The sequence below is a fragment of the Camelina sativa genome, chromosome 16, assembly GCF_000633955.1.
Source record: "Camelina sativa cultivar DH55 chromosome 16, Cs, whole genome shotgun sequence".
NCBI lineage: Eukaryota > Viridiplantae > Streptophyta > Magnoliopsida > Brassicales > Brassicaceae > Camelina > Camelina sativa.
The window spans coordinates 20,590,967-20,609,424 of NC_025700.1; the positions used below are offsets into that span (position 1 = coordinate 20,590,967).

Consider the following 18,458-nt stretch of genomic DNA (forward strand, 5'->3'; position numbering starts at 1 on the left):
TTTAAGAAATTACAACTCACGTCAAAGAAAAAATTTAAATTAAAATTTAATTGAAGAAAACCTTTCCCTAGTAGCCTCATCATTGCAAGTGTGTCAGTAGCATTTAAATTATCCTTTCAAGGCAAAATCTCCAAAAAAATTTCTACGTATTATTTATATGCGCGTGACTCTCAAATTTCCGTTCTCGTTAAGTGGTCAAAGTTGCTTTGTTTTTGTCAATTCACAAAAACTCCAATATTTTTCTATACGTAAGTTCTGTAGTTGCGTATGATTATTATTCTGCAAACTCTGCGGAAGCATATATACTTTCAAGAAAACAAATGGAGTAGTTCAAAAACCTACTTTCAAGAAAGCAAAAGATTTTTTTTTTTCTTTTTTTTCCAACTCAGTTTCCTCCTAAACGGTGAAAAGCCTCTGTTTCTACTACTATACATTTAAGGTAACTTTGACTCTTAAAAAGAAAAGGAGAGTTCAAAGATTTTTTACAAATGTATAAATAAATAAATGGTCTCAAGCTTGTTGAATATGGGCCTTTACATTATATGATAAGATTTAGGCCCAAAGGCTTTAATATATATAGCACATTTACAAGTCTACAACAGATGATTTTTGTAAAATACATAAATATGTGTTATAATTTTGGTATCTCTATCTATAAAATAGTATTTGATAGAACGAGGACTTTAACGGCAAACTCGGTGAAGAAGAAAGAAAGAAAGACTTGAAAGACCGATGCTCACAGCGTTTGCAAGTCACGCGCGCTCTCACGTTTTCGCGTTTGTTACCGTCCCAACAGTCACGCGCCGCCTCCGTATAAATACCTTATCATCACGTTCACGTCGCATATCGTCTCTCTCCTCTTCTTCTCTTCTCATTAGCGAAAAAAACTTCTCCAATCATCGAACCCACAAGTCTGTTGTTCTTCCTCGTTCTCGTTGTTGTTCGACCTCCGCGGTTATGGGATCTTCTTCTGTGTTGGGCGACCGGTTACATTATCCTGATGCCCGTCGTGATGATTCCGTCGTCGATGACTACCACGGCGTCAAGATCGTAGATCCGTACCGTTGGTAAAGAGTTCGTTTCCCATCTGCAAAATTCTCTCTCGTTCCTTTTAGGTTTTTGTAATGGCTCCGTAGCTCCCAGCTGATAACGATATCTCTTTGGGATTTTGAATTTTGTGCATATCTCTGGATTTGACTTGGAGATTGACCTTCCTAAATTGTTGGAGATTTCTTGTGATTTGATTCAATTTAGTTATGCCTTTGTATCCTTTTTTTTTTTTTTTGCGTTGAATTTTTTCATTCTGGATTTGTGTGTTTTCAATAGGTTAGAGGATCCTGATGCTGAAGAAGTGAAGCAATTCGTAGAGAACCAAGTGAAATTGACAGATTCTGTGCTTGAAAAATGCGCAACTAAGGAGAAGCTCCGTCAGAATATAACCAAACTAATCGATCATCCGCGTTACGATTCACCGTTTAGGCAAGGGAATAAGTACTTTTACTTCCATAACACTGGTTTACAGGCCCAAAGTGTGCTTTATATGCAGGTATTTCTTGGAGAGACATGGCATTTGTATCAGTACATATACATCTAGCTTTGTTTTTTTTTTGTTTTCATTGAATTTGATTGCGCTTTGAGTTCAGGATGATCTCGATGCTGAGCCAGAGGTCTTGCTTGATCCGAATACTCTTAGTGATGATGGAACAGTGGCTTTGAACACCTTTTCTGTTAGCGAGGATGCTAAGTATCTGGCCTATGGTCTTAGTGCTAGTGGTAGCGACTGGGTGATAATTAAGCTGATGAAGATCGAGGACAAGAAAGTGGAGCCTGATACTTTATCATGGGTATGTTCTTTTAGATGGTGCTGATTGATCAATAAAGTTCTACCATCAAGATTTATTTCTGATATATTCATGTTTCCTCTCTTGGAACAGGTTAAGTTTACCGGCATTACATGGACGCACGACAGCAAAGGATTTTTCTATGGTCGCTACCCAGCTCCCAAGTAAGTCATGTATAATACTTGATTTCTGGCTTTAAGAGACGTACACGATGTGTTGGAAGAAGCCTTTACATTACAGTTCAAAAAGCTTAGTTATTCTGCCAATTTGATTTGCAGAGAAGGAGAGGATATCGATGCTGGCACCGAGACTAATTCTAACCTTTATCATGAGCTGTATTACCATTTTCTTGGCACCGATCAATCTCAAGATATCTTGTGCTGGAGAGATCACGAGAATCCTAAGTATCTGTTCGGCGCTGAAGTCACTGATGATGGGAAGGTAACACAACCAGTTCTTGTCTTGGGTTAACTTCGTAGCTCGTACACCACACCCTTTTTGTTTTCTGTAAATGCTACCAGATAACCATTTTAACCATTTTCCGTTTTTTATATGATGGTCATGTTACTTAATTTCATAGATCCGTGATTCGTTATCTGGAACTTGAATTCTTAGTTCCTGATTTGAATCTCACCATGTTGTTTCTTCATGCAGTACTTAGTCATGAGCATTAGCGAGGGTTGTGACCCTGTCAACAAATTATACTACTGCGATATGACTTCATTTGCAGGCGGTCTTGAGAGTTTCAGAGGAAGCAGCAGTTTTCTTCCATTCATTAAGCTTGTTGACAATTTTGACGCGCAATATAGTGTTATCTCTAATGATGAGACTCTATTTACTTTCTTGACAAATAAAGATGCCCCTAAGTACAAATTAGTCCGGGTTGATCTAAAGGAACCAAACAGTTGGACTGATGTTGTTGAAGAACACGAGAAGGATGTCCTAGCATCAGCTTGTGCAGTCAATGGGAATCAACTGGTCGCATGCTACATGAGTGATGTAAAGCACATTCTGCAAATTAGAGACTTGAAATCTGGTTCCTTGCTTCACCAATTACCTCTAGATATTGGTTCAGTATCTGATGTTTCTGCTCGTCGCAAGGACAACAGCTTTTTCTTTAGCTTTACTAGCTTCCTCACTCCTGGTGTAATTTACAAGTGTGACTTAGCCAATGAATCTCCAGAAGTTAAGGTCTTCCGGGAGGTTACTGTACCCGGATTTGATAGGGAAGCATTTCAAGCCACTCAGGTAACACACTCTCTAGTAGCATCTTCCTGTTCTTTCAAACTGCTTTTGCTTTGCATATGTTGAAAGTGGCTTCTGGTCCTCTTTATAGGTATTCTATCCTAGCAAGGATGGAACAAAGATACCAATGTTTATTGTGGCGAAAAAGAATATTAAGCTTGATGGATCACACCCATGTTTGCTCTATGCATATGGTGGGTTTAACATAAGCATAACACCTTCATTCAGTGCCAGCCGCATTGTACTTAGTAAGCATCTCGGTGTTGTTTTCTGCTTTGCAAACATCCGGGGTGGTGGGGAGTATGGTGAGGAATGGCACAAAGCAGGTTCACTTGCCAAAAAGCAGAACTGCTTCGATGACTTTATTTCTGGGGGAGAGTACCTCGTGTCTGCTGGTTATACACAACCGAGCAAGCTGTGTATTGAAGGTGGCAGCAATGGTGGACTCTTAGTTGGTGCTTGCATAAACCAGGTATGTCTATCTATAAAGCTTAGAATTTGCAATCTTTATTTTATATAGCTGGCGCACTTATGCATAATTTTAATTCTGCAGAGACCTGACCTTTTTGGGTGTGCTTTGGCTCATGTGGGCGTCATGGACATGTTACGATTTCACAAGTTCACCATAGGTGAGTTCAATTATTTCTCTTTCTTTATGCTGTCTTTCATGGTTCTTTAACTCATGAGATGTTTTGCATGCATAGGTCATGCTTGGACTTCTGATTATGGCTGCTCCGAGAATGAAGAGGAGTTTCAGTGGCTTATAAAGTAAGTCTAGTAGTATATGATATGTATGGGATGTTGTGTTGATTTGTTTCCCAATGCTGATTTTTGTTACAATGTGGATGTGAATGTGAAAAAGGTACTCGCCTCTGCACAATGTGAAGAGGCCATGGGAGCAACAAAGTGATCATCTAGTTCAGTACCCATCCACTATGTTACTGACTGCTGATCACGATGACAGAGTTGTGCCACTTCACTCTTTGAAGTTGCTTGCGGTGCGTCCCCTATCTTGTTTCTGTTTTCTTTTGTGTTTTTTTTCCTCTTAAGGAGCTAGCTTATAGTTAAACGCTTCTTCCCGTATACAATTGCAGACGTTGCAGCACGTGCTGTGCACCAGCTTAGAGAATAGTCCACAGACAAACCCCATAATTGGTCGTATAGAAGTGAAGGCCGGGCACGGAGCTGGTCGTCCAACTCAAAAGATGGTAATAACAAAATTCACTTTAGTAATGCTTTACATACATTCAATCGTGGCTGAAAAATTTTGAGGTTTTTTTTAACAGATTGATGAGGCAGCTGATCGGTATGCATTCATGGCAAAGATGGTGAATGCTTCATGGACCGAGTAAAAAAATCCCTTACCTACAGTCAATTTCTCAAATAGTTCTGTCCCGAAAAAGGTTGTATGATTCACACAAACAAATCACAATTTTTCAGTTTTAAATTTGACATTCATGCTTCATGGTCCAGCTTATGATGTCCCTTCTAAGCTTGACACCCAAATTAGGGTATAAAGGACTTTGGAGTGGGTGGATTGTATTGAACAGATTCTTTTCGAATTCCCGAGCAGAAATGTAGCAATCAGTTGAATATTTGAGATTGGCTCGGTTTATGTGGCTTTCACAAGAGAGAGGTAGAATCTGTTATGGCAACCGCAAAATATCCCTGGCTGCTTCATACTTTTGCATTTTGCGTTTCACTACATTTAGTAGAACACATACGAAACAATCAACAATTTTCATTAACCGTGACCGACATCAAAGAGTGCTTATTCAGGAACGGAAACAAGTTCATGTAATGGCTGTTTTGCCTTCTGAAACGTTTGTCGCCTTTGCAACATTATGACACTCCTTCCATGGACAATATAACTGTATAAGGACCTAAAGCGACGAAGATAAGCCGCGTATATCAACATAACCAGATAACACAATCTTGTTCCTCTCCTTCACTTTTGTCTGATATATAACCCTGTGAATACATGAAAGCTAAGCCAAGGATTGCATATAACAGTGCCTATGGATAATAATACAAGGAAGAGAGAAAACAAATTCTACCTCAAGTTTTCAAGCCACATTTCGGTTATCAGAGTTTCGCCAGGAAAAACAATGGTGAGGAATCGTCCAGATATGGTTTTGACAGCGGTTGGGTCACCCTTGCAAACACACTTGATGATTGCCTTGATTGCAAAACCTAGTGTGCACAACCCATGCAATATCGGGCGAGGGAATCTTCAAAGAAACAAGTGTCAGCCGTGTGGGAAGTAAGTAATGTGCGAGTTTTAGAAAGAAAGAAAGGAGAAACATTTCAGTGGTGACTACTACCCAATTATCCCATGTAATGTCCAAGTCATACAATGAAAAATGAATTTNAGAAACAAGTGTCAGCCGTGTGGAAGTAAGTAATGTGCGAGTTTTAGAAAGAAAAAAGGAGAAACATTTCACTTGTTACTACTACCCAATTATCCCATGTTAATGCCTAAGTCATACAATGAATAATAATTTTTAATCATTTCAACCTGTTGAATTTCAAATAACAAAACTTGTTTAAAACAAAAGAAAAGAGATTATAAGGGGTAGACTAACCCGGCAAGTTTTGCAAATTCTGGATCTGAATGCAGAGGATTATAGTCACCAGACAGCCTATAAAGCAATGCCTGCAAGGAGATATAAACCAGACTGTTAGATAGTGTGAACAAGTAGGCTATCAAAGGGAACATAAACAACTTCAGTGAAAATCACCAGTACACCTCAATGAAAACTAGAATTGATTTTCCCAAATCCAAACAAGTTTTACATCATCAACAACTTGCCTGTGATGGTTGGGTGCGCTCTTCGCATACCGTCAAAGGTTGTCTTTGTGGGATTTTCACAGCTAAACCCTGGTTACTTGGATAATTTTTGTAAGAAAATGGTTGAGAAGAATTTGAGAAACCGCCAGCACCTCTTAGAAATACTGTCGTCCTGCAGAGAGTAAGTTCAGGATTAGTTCATAAGTTGCCAAGGCAAAATTTCCCAGAATAAGTACCTGCAGAGACGTTCTTACCTATTCGTGCATAACAGTTCCCCTGACCCTTGCTCGTAACTTTTGGTTTCTATTTCTAGGATAGCTGCTTTACCTAAAAGATTGTCATGAGAGAGAACAAAAAAGATCAATTTCAAATGCCTTGAATTTTCCAATGTCAATGATGGATGCATAACAGGAAAAAACCAAATTTTTGCACCTCTTTAATTAATAATGATAGTACAGGTAAGCTTGGAGTTACAATATTAGAAACCTAAATTTTTTATACACCAACCTTTTCTGAGAAAACTGATGTCAGTTAATTAAGTCACATTTCAATTATCTTTATAGTAGTAAGTTTTCTACTAAAACGTGGTGTCACACAAAACAAACAGTAGTGACAAGTACCTTTATCTTGCAATCCAGCAAGGCTTACTTTGTTAATTAACTGCATCAACATGAACAACATCAATTCAGAAAAATAAAGCAAAGGCCAGTTCGTATATAAAAGAAGAAGCCAATCAAAAAGTATATATATAGCTAAAACACCACTCCAGTATGAAGATACGATTCTTAGTGAAAATCCTACATTCAAAACATATATATGCATACGTATTAAGGTATTATACACGTAAAAGCTACTTACAGATGCCTTGGAAGGTAATGGCCTGCGTATTTCTATGTACTGCTGTCCATGCAACAAGAGACTAGGATCATATCTGCAGACAAGGTACAACAACATCACCATGACAGTTGTCATCCCTCTTTCACAACTTCTATGTATTCAATTATGACAGGGATTGATACAGTTTTAATATTGTGGAACACTTGGTATGAAACTTCAATAAGCTAATTGCATTTGAGGAACTTCAGAACTTGAAACAAATCCAGTTTACAACAAAGTGGCAAGACAGAAGATCGTGCTTACTTAAAACCCGGAAAATTCAGTCTTGTCATAGATCCAAGGGTGAATAGTGAAGCAAAAGTTGGTAAGACCTATATAATTTAAAAGCAAAATAACATGGATTACTCAAGAAAGAAACAGTCACAAGTAGACCCAGATCAATCATTGAAGATACCTGGATAAAATCTTGACCATCTCTGTGATACACAAACTTAAGCTCATCGGAATCAACAGCATCTTGGCCACAAGCACCAATTCCCAAAGCATAGATTGCAACATCTCTAATTTATTATACACAAAGTAAAACATCCCAAATAAATTTAATTCCCTAATCTCCTTCCTCCCTATGTTCTCTACCATGTTTATCCATTTACAAGAGTAGTAGATGCAAACCTTTCGTTGTAGGTGTATTGCGTCTGTGAAGATAAAAAAGAAATTAAAAAACGCGATCAAAGAAAGTGAGTTCGTCTCGATCAAAGAAATATCTGATAGGGAGAAGATGAAATCAAACCTCGGGAAGCTTGTGAGCGAGAAGGAGATCAGGATTGAATTCAGAATCACTTGTCGCCATCTCCGATCAGGGTTCAGAGCTTTGCTGACTTTTCCTCCTTTCAGTGTCGTTCCCAGTGTTTTTTAGTCACTTTTTAGATAAGTCGTTTCCTTTAAAACGACGTCGGCTTTTTCAGATAATTGAAAAAAATGCAAACCCCAATGCTTTTATTACATAAGATAAGATGTTTTTCTTGTCTTATCCAATGTCACATATCAAGACTATTAATTTTGATCATAAGTATTAGTACATCATTAACTACAGTGGGCATTTGGTCTAGTGGTATGATTCTCGCTTTGGGTGCGAGAGGTCCCGAGTTCGATTCTCGGAATGCCCCTCTTTTTGCAGCTTGCCAGCTTGGTAATACAATACCTTCGTAGGCTCGTGTGTGCCTACGTGTGTTTTGGAATTGTTAATTGAAGGATTCCTATCATATCAAACTGTAACACTATGTTGTTGTGAATAAGGAAGGGTATACGATGAAACTATAGAATTATATATTTGAATAAAGTTTTGCTCCACAGAAAAAGAAAGAATATAAGAATGAGACCTCGAGCTGAGATCGTTACAAACTGATATACCCATACACTCTTTTATAATTTCATTCACTAGCAAAATGAAGAATGAATAAAACAAGAAACAGCCTCGAGAACGTGTCAGTCAGCTGGTTTGGCTGACCATGCCTCTCTCTCTCTCTCTCATATCTCTATCTAACCGCCCACTCAAAGCGGTCTGGTGCGGCGACCACTGGCCCTACCGCAGAGAAGAGCGTTCCTTGGGACTGGATATTCATCTCTGAGAGAAGTCGAGGGTGTGTAGACACGTAAATAGAACTGCTGTCCTAAGTATTGCCTCGCCCAGAACTCGGATCTTAGGTTCCACATTCCTACGTTGTCGAGTGCTATCAATATAGCCGTCCATGAGCTTGGATATACCTGTAAACGAATGGTTAATCCAATGTTTCACATTTGACAAAAACATGATTAGATTATGGCTTTTGTATGCAAAACGATGTGATCATCTACCTGAACTGTGCAGCGAGCGACTGCATCGCGTAGATTGTACTCGTTCCTACTGTCTGGACTCCACTGTCCACCGTCCATTCTGTGAATCAGAAGAACCATCTTTAGTCCAAAGTGATCAAGATCAAGAAATGATTCAAAATCTTAAATCAGAGGATGAAACTTACCCAACAACCCAGAAAGAGTAACCATCAAGATGCCAGCTCTGGACAATATCTTCAGAGTTTTCGAAAACAATCTCTACAAAGGTTCTGTAATCAACTTGCATAACTGATGTGTCAAGGTATATTCCTCCACCAGTGGGTTGGTACTGTATGCTTCCAGTCCTGTAAACACCGTCAATCTTGAAATAGTCCGCAAGTTTCAGTGGAGTGTCTGCTGGCTTAAATGACACACTGTTCACAGCGTATCGTTGCTTCCCGTCAACCTGACCAGCAGAGCTAGCAAGTCTGATCGTTCTTGTTGTGTTTATCATACCATAATGGTACGATCCTTGTGGATTCGGCCTTGGTCCACTCGCTGTAAGGTTAGTCCTATAAGACACAAAAACATAACAAAATCAATACTTTAGGCAAAATCCAACTCCATCACAGAAAGAAGAAACTTTTTCTGTGTTTTGAAGTTGTACAGTTAGTATTCAATACCTGATGGCTCGAGCCTGGTTCAAGGACCAGTCGATCTGAATGGTAGGTCCACCAGGAATAGGTCCAGAAACAGCACCAGCAGAGTTACTGTAACGGAGAACACCCGTGGTGGTAAGGACATTGGAGGTAAAACGAGAAGAGACGACCACGTAATAATCCCGTGGAGGCTGGTCAGCGGTTACAAGGACAGAGTAAGATTGGCCAACATGAACATCAAGCGAAGAGAAAGTAGTCTGAAGAGTGTGTGTCCCTTCGACTTCGACCACTTTCATCTTGTGGTTTTGAATGCGGAAGTTGAGAGAGTCTTGTAATCCCACATTGGATATTCTCAGTCTGTATGTCTTACCTGAGGAACAATAAAAAAAAATAAGAAACTCACATCATCAGTAAAACTGTATGTAAATGACTTAATTCAGAAATCAAGAAGAGACAAAGAGGCAATAAATAAATAACCTTGTTCAACATTGAGAGTTGCACCACTTGAACGACCATTGATGAGGATACCATCTGGTAAAGGAAGCTTCTTACCATTATCAAGCTGCGCCTTCAAATCCTACACAAACGAAATAGTTGAAGTCGGTTAAGGAGTTAGTTACTCTGTTTTAAGGTTTTGCATCTTCTTTGTAAACACTTTTTAAGTTCATTAAGAAATACAGATAATAGAGTTCTGATAATTACCGTGTGGTTTGATTTGTACCAGTCGCCGATGAGGACGGTGGTATCTCCGGCGGGATCAGGGAAAGGGACGGGGATCCTAGGACGACTGAGGATCCGAATGCCGCCAAATCCACCGGCGGCTTTGTGGAAAGCGAGAGAAGGGAAGTAGTAGAAACTTCCGATCTGATCCTTCATCTGAAGCATGTAAGTATAGTTCTGACCCGGTGGGATTGGGCATGTTGTTCCGTACACTCCATCCACGAACGAGTTCCTCCTCTGCTGAACTCCGTTCCTGCGTTTTTTTCAAAAGGAATATTTATAATTAACCCCGAAACTATCGTGCATTCTTAATCTTGCCCCTCAAAATGCTACATAAAACAAGTTTACCCCCAAAACAATTACAATTTGTAAAATCTTGCCCCTAAAAAGGGTGCTCCGCTGAAATTGAAAAGTTCAACTCAAATGTAGGATACAGCTAATCATTTGGTAAGGTGGACCCATTTTCGCACATGTAAAAAATTTAAAATTTGTAGTTTCTGTTCATATTAAATAGCCATGCATAAACGAAAACAAAATTATAAAAACTATATAATTGAATTAAACAGTAATCACCCAACTAATCATGTCTGTCGTGTTGTGGGTAAATAATTGTTACGTGGACCGCATCCGACATAAGGTGTGGCCAAAACCAAATCTTACGTACTTAGGTGTTTTTTTTTTTTTTTAAGCACGTTTTATTTTTACATCACTATTCAAGAAAGAAAGGAAAAAAAATACTATTCACGAGAACAGAAAAATAACTACTACGCGTAGCCAGTAGCCACTATCGACAACGACGTAATTCAATACTAGTAAAGCAAATATCTAATTATTGAATTAAACTTCAAAGAAATTGTATAATTAGTTTTGGAGATTTGGAAACTGTGATTTAGATTAAGGATAATTAGTTTAATTACCATGAGAGGAGGAAAGGTTCGTCGAGGCTATTGTAGACGTTAATGATGATATTGTCATTAGTGACGGAGTGTATGTCCGGTCCCGGAAACTGCCCGTTGATCAAAATACCCTAAACCGCAAAAATGAAAACGAGATCCAAAGATTTTAAAAAAACTGGATCTATAAACCAAACCAAACGGAACAGTGAAACTAATGCAACTGATCGAAGTTATTATTATTTACCTGTTGACGAACGCCGAGTGGGTAGATATCGCCGTAAGTAATGTTCCACTCATAGAATCTGTACGGATCCTCCGCCGTGACGGCGAAGAGAAGCGAGAGTCCGATGAATAATGCGGCGGCGAATGAGGCATTATTGGCCGCCATTTTCTTTGTATAGAAGAAAGGTATTTTTGGCGTGATGCTTCTCTCTCTCTCTCTTTACATTCAGATTTGAGTGTTGTAGAGTTGTGTAGAGAAGAGTCGGCACGTATTATAAGAAAAGAGTTTGTACAGCAGGCAGAGAGAGAGAGAAGAAACGAATATAAAGAGAGAAGGAAACAAAGGTCAGTGTCGGTGGCTGGACCCACGAGCGTCTCTCTGTTCACTTTGGAAATCTGTATTTGTCTCCCCCGGCCACAATCCACATGGCTTGCTTAGCCAACTTGGTTCCTAATTCTTTCATTTTTAATATGTAATATAGATATTAGACTAATTAAATCTTTCAAATAATTATTAGTTTCTAAAAAAATTACATGTAATCTCTCACTATTTTTTTGAAAATTAACAATTATTTCAAAGATTTTATTAGTCTAATATTTATATAATATTCTTTTGGAAACTAATAATAAAATCTTTGAAATTATTATTAAGATGCAAATTACTAACTAATTTTTTAAAATTGTAAACCAATCAGAATTTAAAAACCAAAATTTTCTATCTAAATATACAATATGATTATTTTAATAATTATATTTGAAAGATTTTTTTAAAATTTTAAATTATGATTCTTCTATTATCATATAATAGATATGATTAATAAATATGTAGACTTACCAAACAATGATAATATTTTATACTCTCTTAAACAAAATAACTTTTAAAATAAATATAATAATAATTTTTGTTGTTATATTAGTATAATTTTAGAAAAAATGTTGATATTGTGCTATACAATACCGCCACCGAGATATCTCTTAGTTACTTTATTAAATTAGAAACAAAAGATTATTTGTGGTAAAGTAAAAAAGGAAATTATATATTTGATTATTGTAATTTGGATATTTGTACTTTTTTAAATCGTTGGTGTTGTTAATTGACTGCCGACTGTTTTAGAAGGGAAAATATCTGTAGTAAGATTTATTTTGTTTGCCTTGTAATAAGATTTCACTCTAATAAACTGTGGGCATCTTCAATTCAGTAGAGATTATTACTATAGACTACTGGTGAAAAACAATTAACGGTTTGTAATTTTTATATACAGTAGTTGAGGTTGAGTCTTTCAGGACATGTATTGTTTGAGTCAAATGCCACGTACATGTGCATTAAAGAACCAAAGATAAGAAGAAAGGTCTTTCCAATTATTGAACTGGAGACAGGAATACATATATCCTAGTGTGATTATTATCTATTGAATTACTAGTAAAACTATAGTCGGACCACCTAATCCAGTAGATTCAATAGTTGATAACACACACACACACACACAAAAAAAAAAATTTATATGCCTTTATAACTAATTCGAATAAGGAATAATATTATTGTATCCTTTTTTAGGTTATTATTGTATGTCCTTTGAATAAAGTTGCTAGAAGATGAAGAAGGGACCCCTTTTCTGATTGTAAGATCAAAATTAGTTTGGAAGCTCAATTCAATTTTCTTTGGCTTTTTCGAATGGTTCTCCTTCTGTAACTTCAATTTCTAGGCAGAGGCTTTAACTTCAGTAATAATTCTAAATTCTTGGATTTTCATGAAATTTCTCACACATATGGGATATGGCAATAACATAGGAAAATATGGTACATGGATCCAAAAAGTAGTTACTAGAGAGGAAAACCTTACGTGTACTTATCAAAAAGGAAAACATTAGCCTGACATGCGTTTACAATTCCGGATTTATCGCCTCTCACTACTCTCATACTTTGTGAGTCATTAGCAGCACCTTTAAATAAAAGGGACTAACTACTCTCTCCAAAAATGAAGGTAAAGTTATTAAACATTTAATTACTAATGCTACAAAAAGATTGTAATTGGGTGAGGAAGCGACGCGTCAGAGCAATTTGAAATTGGCGTAGAGGTCCCATGGCATGTTAAATTATGGAATAAAGTTTGATCTAGATAGGTCTGTATAAATGAACAACACTTCCAAAAAGATCACCAATAATAGTATAATACCAAAAACTAAATAAATAAAAAAGATCAAGAATAAATAAAAATACTAAAAAGACACAAAACGCGTACAGTGACTGTAAATGTAATAACGACACATGGATTAGGTGTTCCATGTGTGGACAACAACATTCGAAATCCATTTGTACATTCATCCTATAATAGGCTCGGTAGAACATTGTTTCGATTTGTACTTATTCTAAGTTGTTGCTACGTACCACATTGTTGTGCAGTGGCGTTGAAACCTGAACAAGAGTTGTATTTTGTAAAACGCAATTTAAACAGTACAATTTGCTTTACACCACATTTATTAAGTTGCAGAATAAGTTGGTTATGAAAAACTTAGAAGAAAGACTAGTCTTAGTTTCAGGGCATAAAAGTTTCAATTTCAAATATTGAATTATTACTCATGATAACCAGGTTGACTTGAAAATGAGTTAGGTTGCTCAGCTAGTGGTTGAGGTCATTGATGGCGTAATAGTGCTGGTTCAAGAATCACAATCCAGGACCAGGAGTCAATGACCACTATTAATCAGGGAACCAGCTGCAAAAACTTATGTGTCATTGAGGCAAAACCAAAATTGTCAGATGTTATACAACATTGGGTTTAAGTATAACAGTGTTTCTTTACACAACCGGTCTGGGTATTGTTACAACCTCATTAGCTTCGTTTTTTTCTCTTAATTTAGAAATCCAGAGATCCACATTGTTTGCTCTCTATAGATTTTGCAGTAGATCCAGCCTTTGTGTGTTTATTATCACCGTTTCCGTTCCCTCTTGGTCTTCCAATGCCCATCTTAGGCAAACCACGGTTCAATCCCTCCAACAAAACACAAGCTTTGCACCATTTCTGCATCATCGTATAAGATAATTCATTCAAAAAGTAAAAAACCAAGCACATTTTATCATCACCAGTGCACATCATATTAGTTCTAGTGTAAAATATGACTTGATGTATAAGAGAGAGAGAGAGCAGTCTTTATTTTGCAAATTCTCACCTGGCTAGAAATATACCCGCATCGCTCACATGTCCCTTGCTCAGGCATTTTTGTGGTTGTCGCAATTCTGAAGTCTTCACCGGATTTAATGATATCCAGAATGGCTCTTGGTCTGAAATTTATAGTAACATAAGTTGTATATTTACTACCTTAATTGGTTATGACAGATATAACCAGCAAAAGTTGAATAAGAACCTTAGTCTTTCCAAGTCTTTGATGAACTCACGGGCAAACCCACGATAAGCATTAGGAGAGTATATGCCTGCAATCACAATAAAAACGAGTCAACTCCAATATTTTTGACCGATACTGAATTCAGCTTATAGTGAAAACGTTAAATCTAGTTTGCTAAAGCTCTGCGCAAGCTCAAGTGATAGTTAACAACAGTAAAAATAAAATTACATAGCTTTGAAAAAGCACAACTCACATTCGGTGGAGAAGTAGTCCAACTTCTTGAAATAAGCATACGTGTAGCTATGTTAAGGTCTCACGATATCTTCTGTTGACAGTTAAAAAAGGTTTTTTAGACAAAGTAAAACAAAGAATTTAATAGCAAAGGATATATGACAATCTCCTTTTCGTATGTATATTTGAAAGGTTTGCATCTTGGAATTGGACCATCTTCACCTGTAGTGATTGATGTGCACCGACTCAATCTACAATAACAAAGTTACAAATCAAATCAATCGCGAGACACCAGACAGGAGACATATTATAACCAAGAAAAAGAATCACCATAAGCAGATATATATTTACCTAGCAATATCCCCTCGGAGTATGTTTAAGAGAACTGTTTCCGCTATATCATCTGCATTATGTCCAGTGACTAACTTATCTACTTTCAATAATGTAGCTCCTCGATCAAGTGCCTTCAAGAAATCAATAAGAGATGAAGGCATAAAACAGAAGATGATTGGTATGATGAACTTTTGAGTGAAGAGGGAATGCTATCACCTGTCGACGAAATACACCACAAAAGGTGCAGTTGTTCTTCAGACCAATCATCTTTACAATGTCGTCCATTGTCCATCCATACAGATCTTTGTACGAAACAATCTGAAGAGGCAAACCATACTGGACCAAAAAAACAAAATCCTTGAATTGACTAATCAACATTAACGATCTTCTTAAAGACTCTTATGTTCCGTAATGCAATCTTAGCATGGTTTTCATCAAAACCAAAACAAACAATGGAATTCCAGAGAGAACACATGACACATAAAACTCAAACGCTTACTTGAACTTCGTTCCTTTTAACGGTCTCGAGCGAATCATCACGATAACCCGTTATCCCTTCATCAATAGACAAGAGAAACAGATCCAGCCCGTAATTGTGACGTCTGTTTAGTTCTGATAATACATATGCCAGTACTGTCGAATCTGCACACCAGAACCAACTTTTTTGAGTTCTTGATATAACAAGGATGATATCTCCACAGTACAAGAGTATTCTATATAACTTTGGTAACATAAACAGTTGGGGAAATATTATAGCCAAGAACATGAAACTAAAACAGAGTGATTCGTAAACATTCAAAGGTTTGAACTTTTGTAGCAGAATCCATTGGTGAGTAAAAAAGACATTACCTTTTCCTCCGGAGGCACCTATAGCCACTCGCTCACCGGATTTGAATAAACGATTCTGAACAATGACTTGGTGAATCTCTTCCTCAAAAACCTCATAGAAGCACTCTCTGCATATCTTTAAAACAAATATACTCAACATCATTGCTCATACAAGAACAAGCAAGAGATTGCGAAACTAAGATTCTTTTTAAAGAGTAATGAGCCAACGAAACCAGCTCGATCATGTATTGAATCGATACCAAATTCAGAACCTGATTCAAAAAAACTTACCTGTTGAAGGGTTTTGGGTCGTTTGAGAACGGGTCGTCTCTTGTTGCAGATGCAGCAGAGACGAGACCCTCCTGCTCTTTTGCTTTTTGCTTCGCCTGCCTCCATCGTCACCGGTGAAGGAAAAGAAACTCTGATGTTCACTAGTCGCCGGCGAGTGTTGCTAGAACCGGAAAGAAACGACCTAACTCGGAGTCATATGCATAAAACGACAACGTTTGGTTTCGGTATCTGAATTGTTTTAGTTATTTGGGTCTATTGGGCTTTTTTTACCCATCGTCAAAAACCCAATTACAAGATTATGATCTATATAGAACCCACGATGATGGCACTGAAAATCATTTGTTCCCATCAAAAACTTAGGATACGTCAATCGATCTAACATAAATATCTGTGTTAATCCATTTGTACACGACTACACGTTATGACTTATGAGAAATTGATTCGACAACAATGACATTCAATTACTAAGTCATGATCGTGTGACGAGTCATGATTCATGTTTCTTCTATACCAACGCATTAAATCCTAAATATGAAACTGGATGAAGTCAAGCTGGGGTCATCCTAAAATTTATATCCTTTTACCTAATGAGTAACTTACTTCTGCCGTTACACAACTCTCAATTTCTTTATCACGAATCGAGAAAGCAGAGGGTTGTTAATTAACACTCATCTCCAAATACCAAATGAAGAAGTTTTCATACGATTAAAATACCATGAAATAATTTTGTTTTTTTTTTTGAAAAACCATATACAAGAGAAAGAGAAACATATGAATACTGTAATCAACAAAAAGCCAACAAACTTAAACATCATAAAAGCAAAAGATGATCAATCATCACAATAGAAAAAGAAAAAAAAACAAAGCAAATCAATATCATTATTCATAATATTTAATCATAATTTTCTTTTTTTTTGCTTATTCCTTATCCTTCTTCTCTTCCTCTACGGTGGTCTTGGGGTGGTACCCTGGAAGCTTCTCCTTGATCTTTTCCAGAATCCCTTTCTTCTCCACTGGATGAGCTTCCTCAACCGGATGAGGAGTAACCACCGGTGCAGCAGCGACGGTTGAAGCATCCTCTGTCTTCTTACCGTGTCCAGGAAGCTTCTCCTTCAGTTTATCCATAAACCCTTTCTTCTCCTCCTCTGTTTTCACCTCTACTTCAGTAGTTGTCTTCTTCTTATCCTTCTTCTTCTTCTTCCTCTTCTCACCATCTTCACCTTCTTCCTCGCTTGACTGTAAAAAAAAAACACAAACCCATATAGTTAGATCAATCTTTCGAATCATCAGATCAGATCTCACGCGATCTTGAATATATATAATGATCAGATCTAAACTTACAGAGCTAGAAGAACTGTCGCTTCTGTGAAGCTTCTCAAGGAGACTAGGCTTCTTCTCTTCCTCTTCGTGCTCGACTTTAACCTCTGGTGCTGGCTCAGAGATATGAACCTTCTGCTCGAACTCAGAGTCGATGGTCGTCTCTTCGGGTTTAGTTTCGTCCTTCTTCTTTCCCAAGAAATCGAACAGTCCACGATCAGTAACCTCTGTCGATGATGATTCCTCTGTTGCTACCTTTGGCACCTCATGCTCAGTAACGTTCTTGGTTTCTTCGGCCATAGTTAAAAAAGTTTTTGAGATGGAACCACGGATTCAAAAGTATTATGTGATCGTTTTGAAATTCAAAAGCAAATGAGATAAAAGAGGATGATGATTGAGATGAGGAGAAGAAGAAACTGTCGTCTTTTATAGTGTCAAGGACTAAAGGAAAGGGATCCAATCCACCGCGGATTTCACGCTGTATTTACACTTTTTTATAATTTTTTAAAAGTAAACAACTATTGAGAAATTATAAATTAGCCCGAATTTGTTTCCTTTTGATACATCTACCACCCTTCAGACCCACCTAAATTATAATTTCTCTATTCTTTTATTTTCTATTTAGTTATTAGATAAGGTTATACTGTAGATGTACCAAGAAGAATTAATTAATTAATTAATTAAAAAAATAGTTTGCTTACGTGATTGGAGGTCATTCTCTAAGACATTATCTGATAAATCTATTGTTAAATAAATTTAGTTATAGTTGTAGTGTTTTGAGAGTCGGGAGTTGAAATTTTGTTTTCTCCTGGACTAGTTGTGGTTGGATTTGTAAAAAGTAACATCTTTCTAGTATAATTCCAGTTGAACAAAAAAAAAAAATTAGTGGAACTAGAATAATGGATAGGAATGACAACTAAGATAGATTTGTTCTTTAGGTTTTTACCATCTATGCTTATCACAATTCACAAGTTTTTTGTTTAATAATACTTGTTATCTCCAATTTGTAGTACAATGATGGATTTATAAAGTAAAAAGAAATAAGAAAACTATATTCAAACTTTAAAAAGAGCAAGGAATCATTGGAATGTATATA

At 37.0% G+C, this 18,458-nt stretch overlaps 5 protein-coding genes across 5 annotated transcripts in view; 1 reads left to right on the forward strand and 4 right to left on the reverse strand.

The window, feature by feature from the left end:
• On the forward strand, nucleotides 666–4,681 carry LOC109124584 (prolyl endopeptidase-like). The gene is made up of 12 exons (XM_010473461.2): nucleotides 666–1,067; nucleotides 1,327–1,546; nucleotides 1,644–1,844; nucleotides 1,935–2,005; nucleotides 2,120–2,282; nucleotides 2,496–3,089; nucleotides 3,178–3,558; nucleotides 3,640–3,715; nucleotides 3,791–3,854; nucleotides 3,949–4,084; nucleotides 4,181–4,294; nucleotides 4,373–4,681. Exons 1-12 carry the CDS (start codon nucleotides 733–735, stop codon nucleotides 4,436–4,438), a joined length of 2,421 nt encoding a protein of 806 aa, XP_010471763.1. The 5' UTR covers nucleotides 666–732; the 3' UTR covers nucleotides 4,439–4,681.
• Nucleotides 4,731–7,641, reverse strand: LOC104751510 (enoyl-CoA hydratase 2, peroxisomal). The gene is made up of 11 exons (XM_010473462.2): nucleotides 7,505–7,641; nucleotides 7,387–7,409; nucleotides 7,169–7,274; nucleotides 7,018–7,085; nucleotides 6,736–6,808; nucleotides 6,498–6,537; nucleotides 6,132–6,204; nucleotides 5,899–6,049; nucleotides 5,672–5,742; nucleotides 5,144–5,317; nucleotides 4,731–5,057 (listed from the first exon to the last, which is right to left on the reverse strand). Exons 1-11 carry the CDS (start codon nucleotides 7,562–7,564, stop codon nucleotides 4,970–4,972), a joined length of 927 nt encoding a protein of 308 aa, XP_010471764.1. The 5' UTR covers nucleotides 7,565–7,641; the 3' UTR covers nucleotides 4,731–4,969.
• LOC104751511 (L-ascorbate oxidase homolog) lies at nucleotides 8,030–11,323 on the reverse strand. Its single transcript, XM_010473463.2, has 8 exons — nucleotides 11,046–11,323; nucleotides 10,823–10,932; nucleotides 9,888–10,158; nucleotides 9,663–9,762; nucleotides 9,210–9,555; nucleotides 8,733–9,098; nucleotides 8,569–8,647; nucleotides 8,030–8,478 (listed from the first exon to the last, which is right to left on the reverse strand). Exons 1-8 carry the CDS (start codon nucleotides 11,187–11,189, stop codon nucleotides 8,266–8,268), a joined length of 1,629 nt encoding a protein of 542 aa, XP_010471765.1. The 5' UTR covers nucleotides 11,190–11,323; the 3' UTR covers nucleotides 8,030–8,265.
• Nucleotides 13,736–16,266, reverse strand: LOC104751512 (cytoplasmic tRNA 2-thiolation protein 1-like). The gene is made up of 10 exons (XM_010473465.2): nucleotides 16,046–16,266; nucleotides 15,776–15,890; nucleotides 15,426–15,568; nucleotides 15,143–15,262; nucleotides 14,945–15,057; nucleotides 14,752–14,844; nucleotides 14,616–14,656; nucleotides 14,384–14,450; nucleotides 14,189–14,300; nucleotides 13,736–14,040 (listed from the first exon to the last, which is right to left on the reverse strand). The coding sequence occupies exons 1-10, from the start codon at nucleotides 16,148–16,150 to the stop codon at nucleotides 13,876–13,878; spliced, it is 1,074 nt and encodes a 357-aa protein (XP_010471767.1). The 5' UTR covers nucleotides 16,151–16,266; the 3' UTR covers nucleotides 13,736–13,875.
• Nucleotides 16,757–18,458, reverse strand: part of LOC104753873 (dehydrin ERD14) — a 2,547-nt gene continuing 845 nt past the window's right edge. The window contains exons 3-4 of the mRNA XM_010476059.2: nucleotides 17,387–17,695; nucleotides 16,757–17,281 (exon numbers count right to left, since the gene is read on the reverse strand). Of these exons, the coding sequence (XP_010474361.2) occupies nucleotides 16,964–17,281; nucleotides 17,387–17,695 (627 nt within the window). The 3' untranslated portion in view covers nucleotides 16,757–16,963. The remainder of the gene's footprint in view (nucleotides 17,282–17,386; nucleotides 17,696–18,458) is intronic.

Coding starts and splice junctions, on each gene's coding strand:
- LOC109124584 (XM_010473461.2), top strand. CDS start 733: ATGCTCACAGCGTTTGCAAGTCACGCGCGCTCTCACGTTTTCGCGTTT. Junction 1,068..1,326: donor ATCGTAGATCCGTACCGTTG/GTAAAGAGTTCG, acceptor TGTTTTCAATAG/GTTAGAGGATCCTGATGCTG. Junction 3,559..3,639: donor TTGGTGCTTGCATAAACCAG/GTATGTCTATCT, acceptor TTAATTCTGCAG/AGACCTGACCTTTTTGGGTG.
- LOC104751512 (XM_010473465.2), bottom strand. CDS start 16,150: ATGGAGGCAGGCGAAGCAAAAAGCAAAAGAGCAGGAGGGTCTCGTCTC. Junction 14,657..14,751: donor TACGAAAAGGAGATTGTCAT/ATATCCTTTGCT, acceptor ACATAGCTACAC/GTATGCTTATTTCAAGAAGT. Junction 14,451..14,615: donor GGACTACTTCTCCACCGAAT/GTGAGTTGTGCT, acceptor TTGTGATTGCAG/GCATATACTCTCCTAATGCT.
- LOC104751511 (XM_010473463.2), bottom strand. CDS start 11,189: ATGGCGGCCAATAATGCCTCATTCGCCGCCGCATTATTCATCGGACTC. Junction 9,099..9,209: donor AACCAGGCTCGAGCCATCAG/GTATTGAATACT, acceptor TGTGTCTTATAG/GACTAACCTTACAGCGAGTG. Junction 8,648..8,732: donor TACTCTTTCTGGGTTGTTGG/GTAAGTTTCATC, acceptor TCTGATTCACAG/AATGGACGGTGGACAGTGGA.
- LOC104751510 (XM_010473462.2), bottom strand. CDS start 7,564: ATGGCGACAAGTGATTCTGAATTCAATCCTGATCTCCTTCTCGCTCAC. Junction 6,809..7,017: donor CTGAATTTTCCGGGTTTTAA/GTAAGCACGATC, acceptor CCTTGTCTGCAG/ATATGATCCTAGTCTCTTGT. Junction 6,538..6,735: donor CATTACCTTCCAAGGCATCT/GTAAGTAGCTTT, acceptor ATGTTGATGCAG/TTAATTAACAAAGTAAGCCT.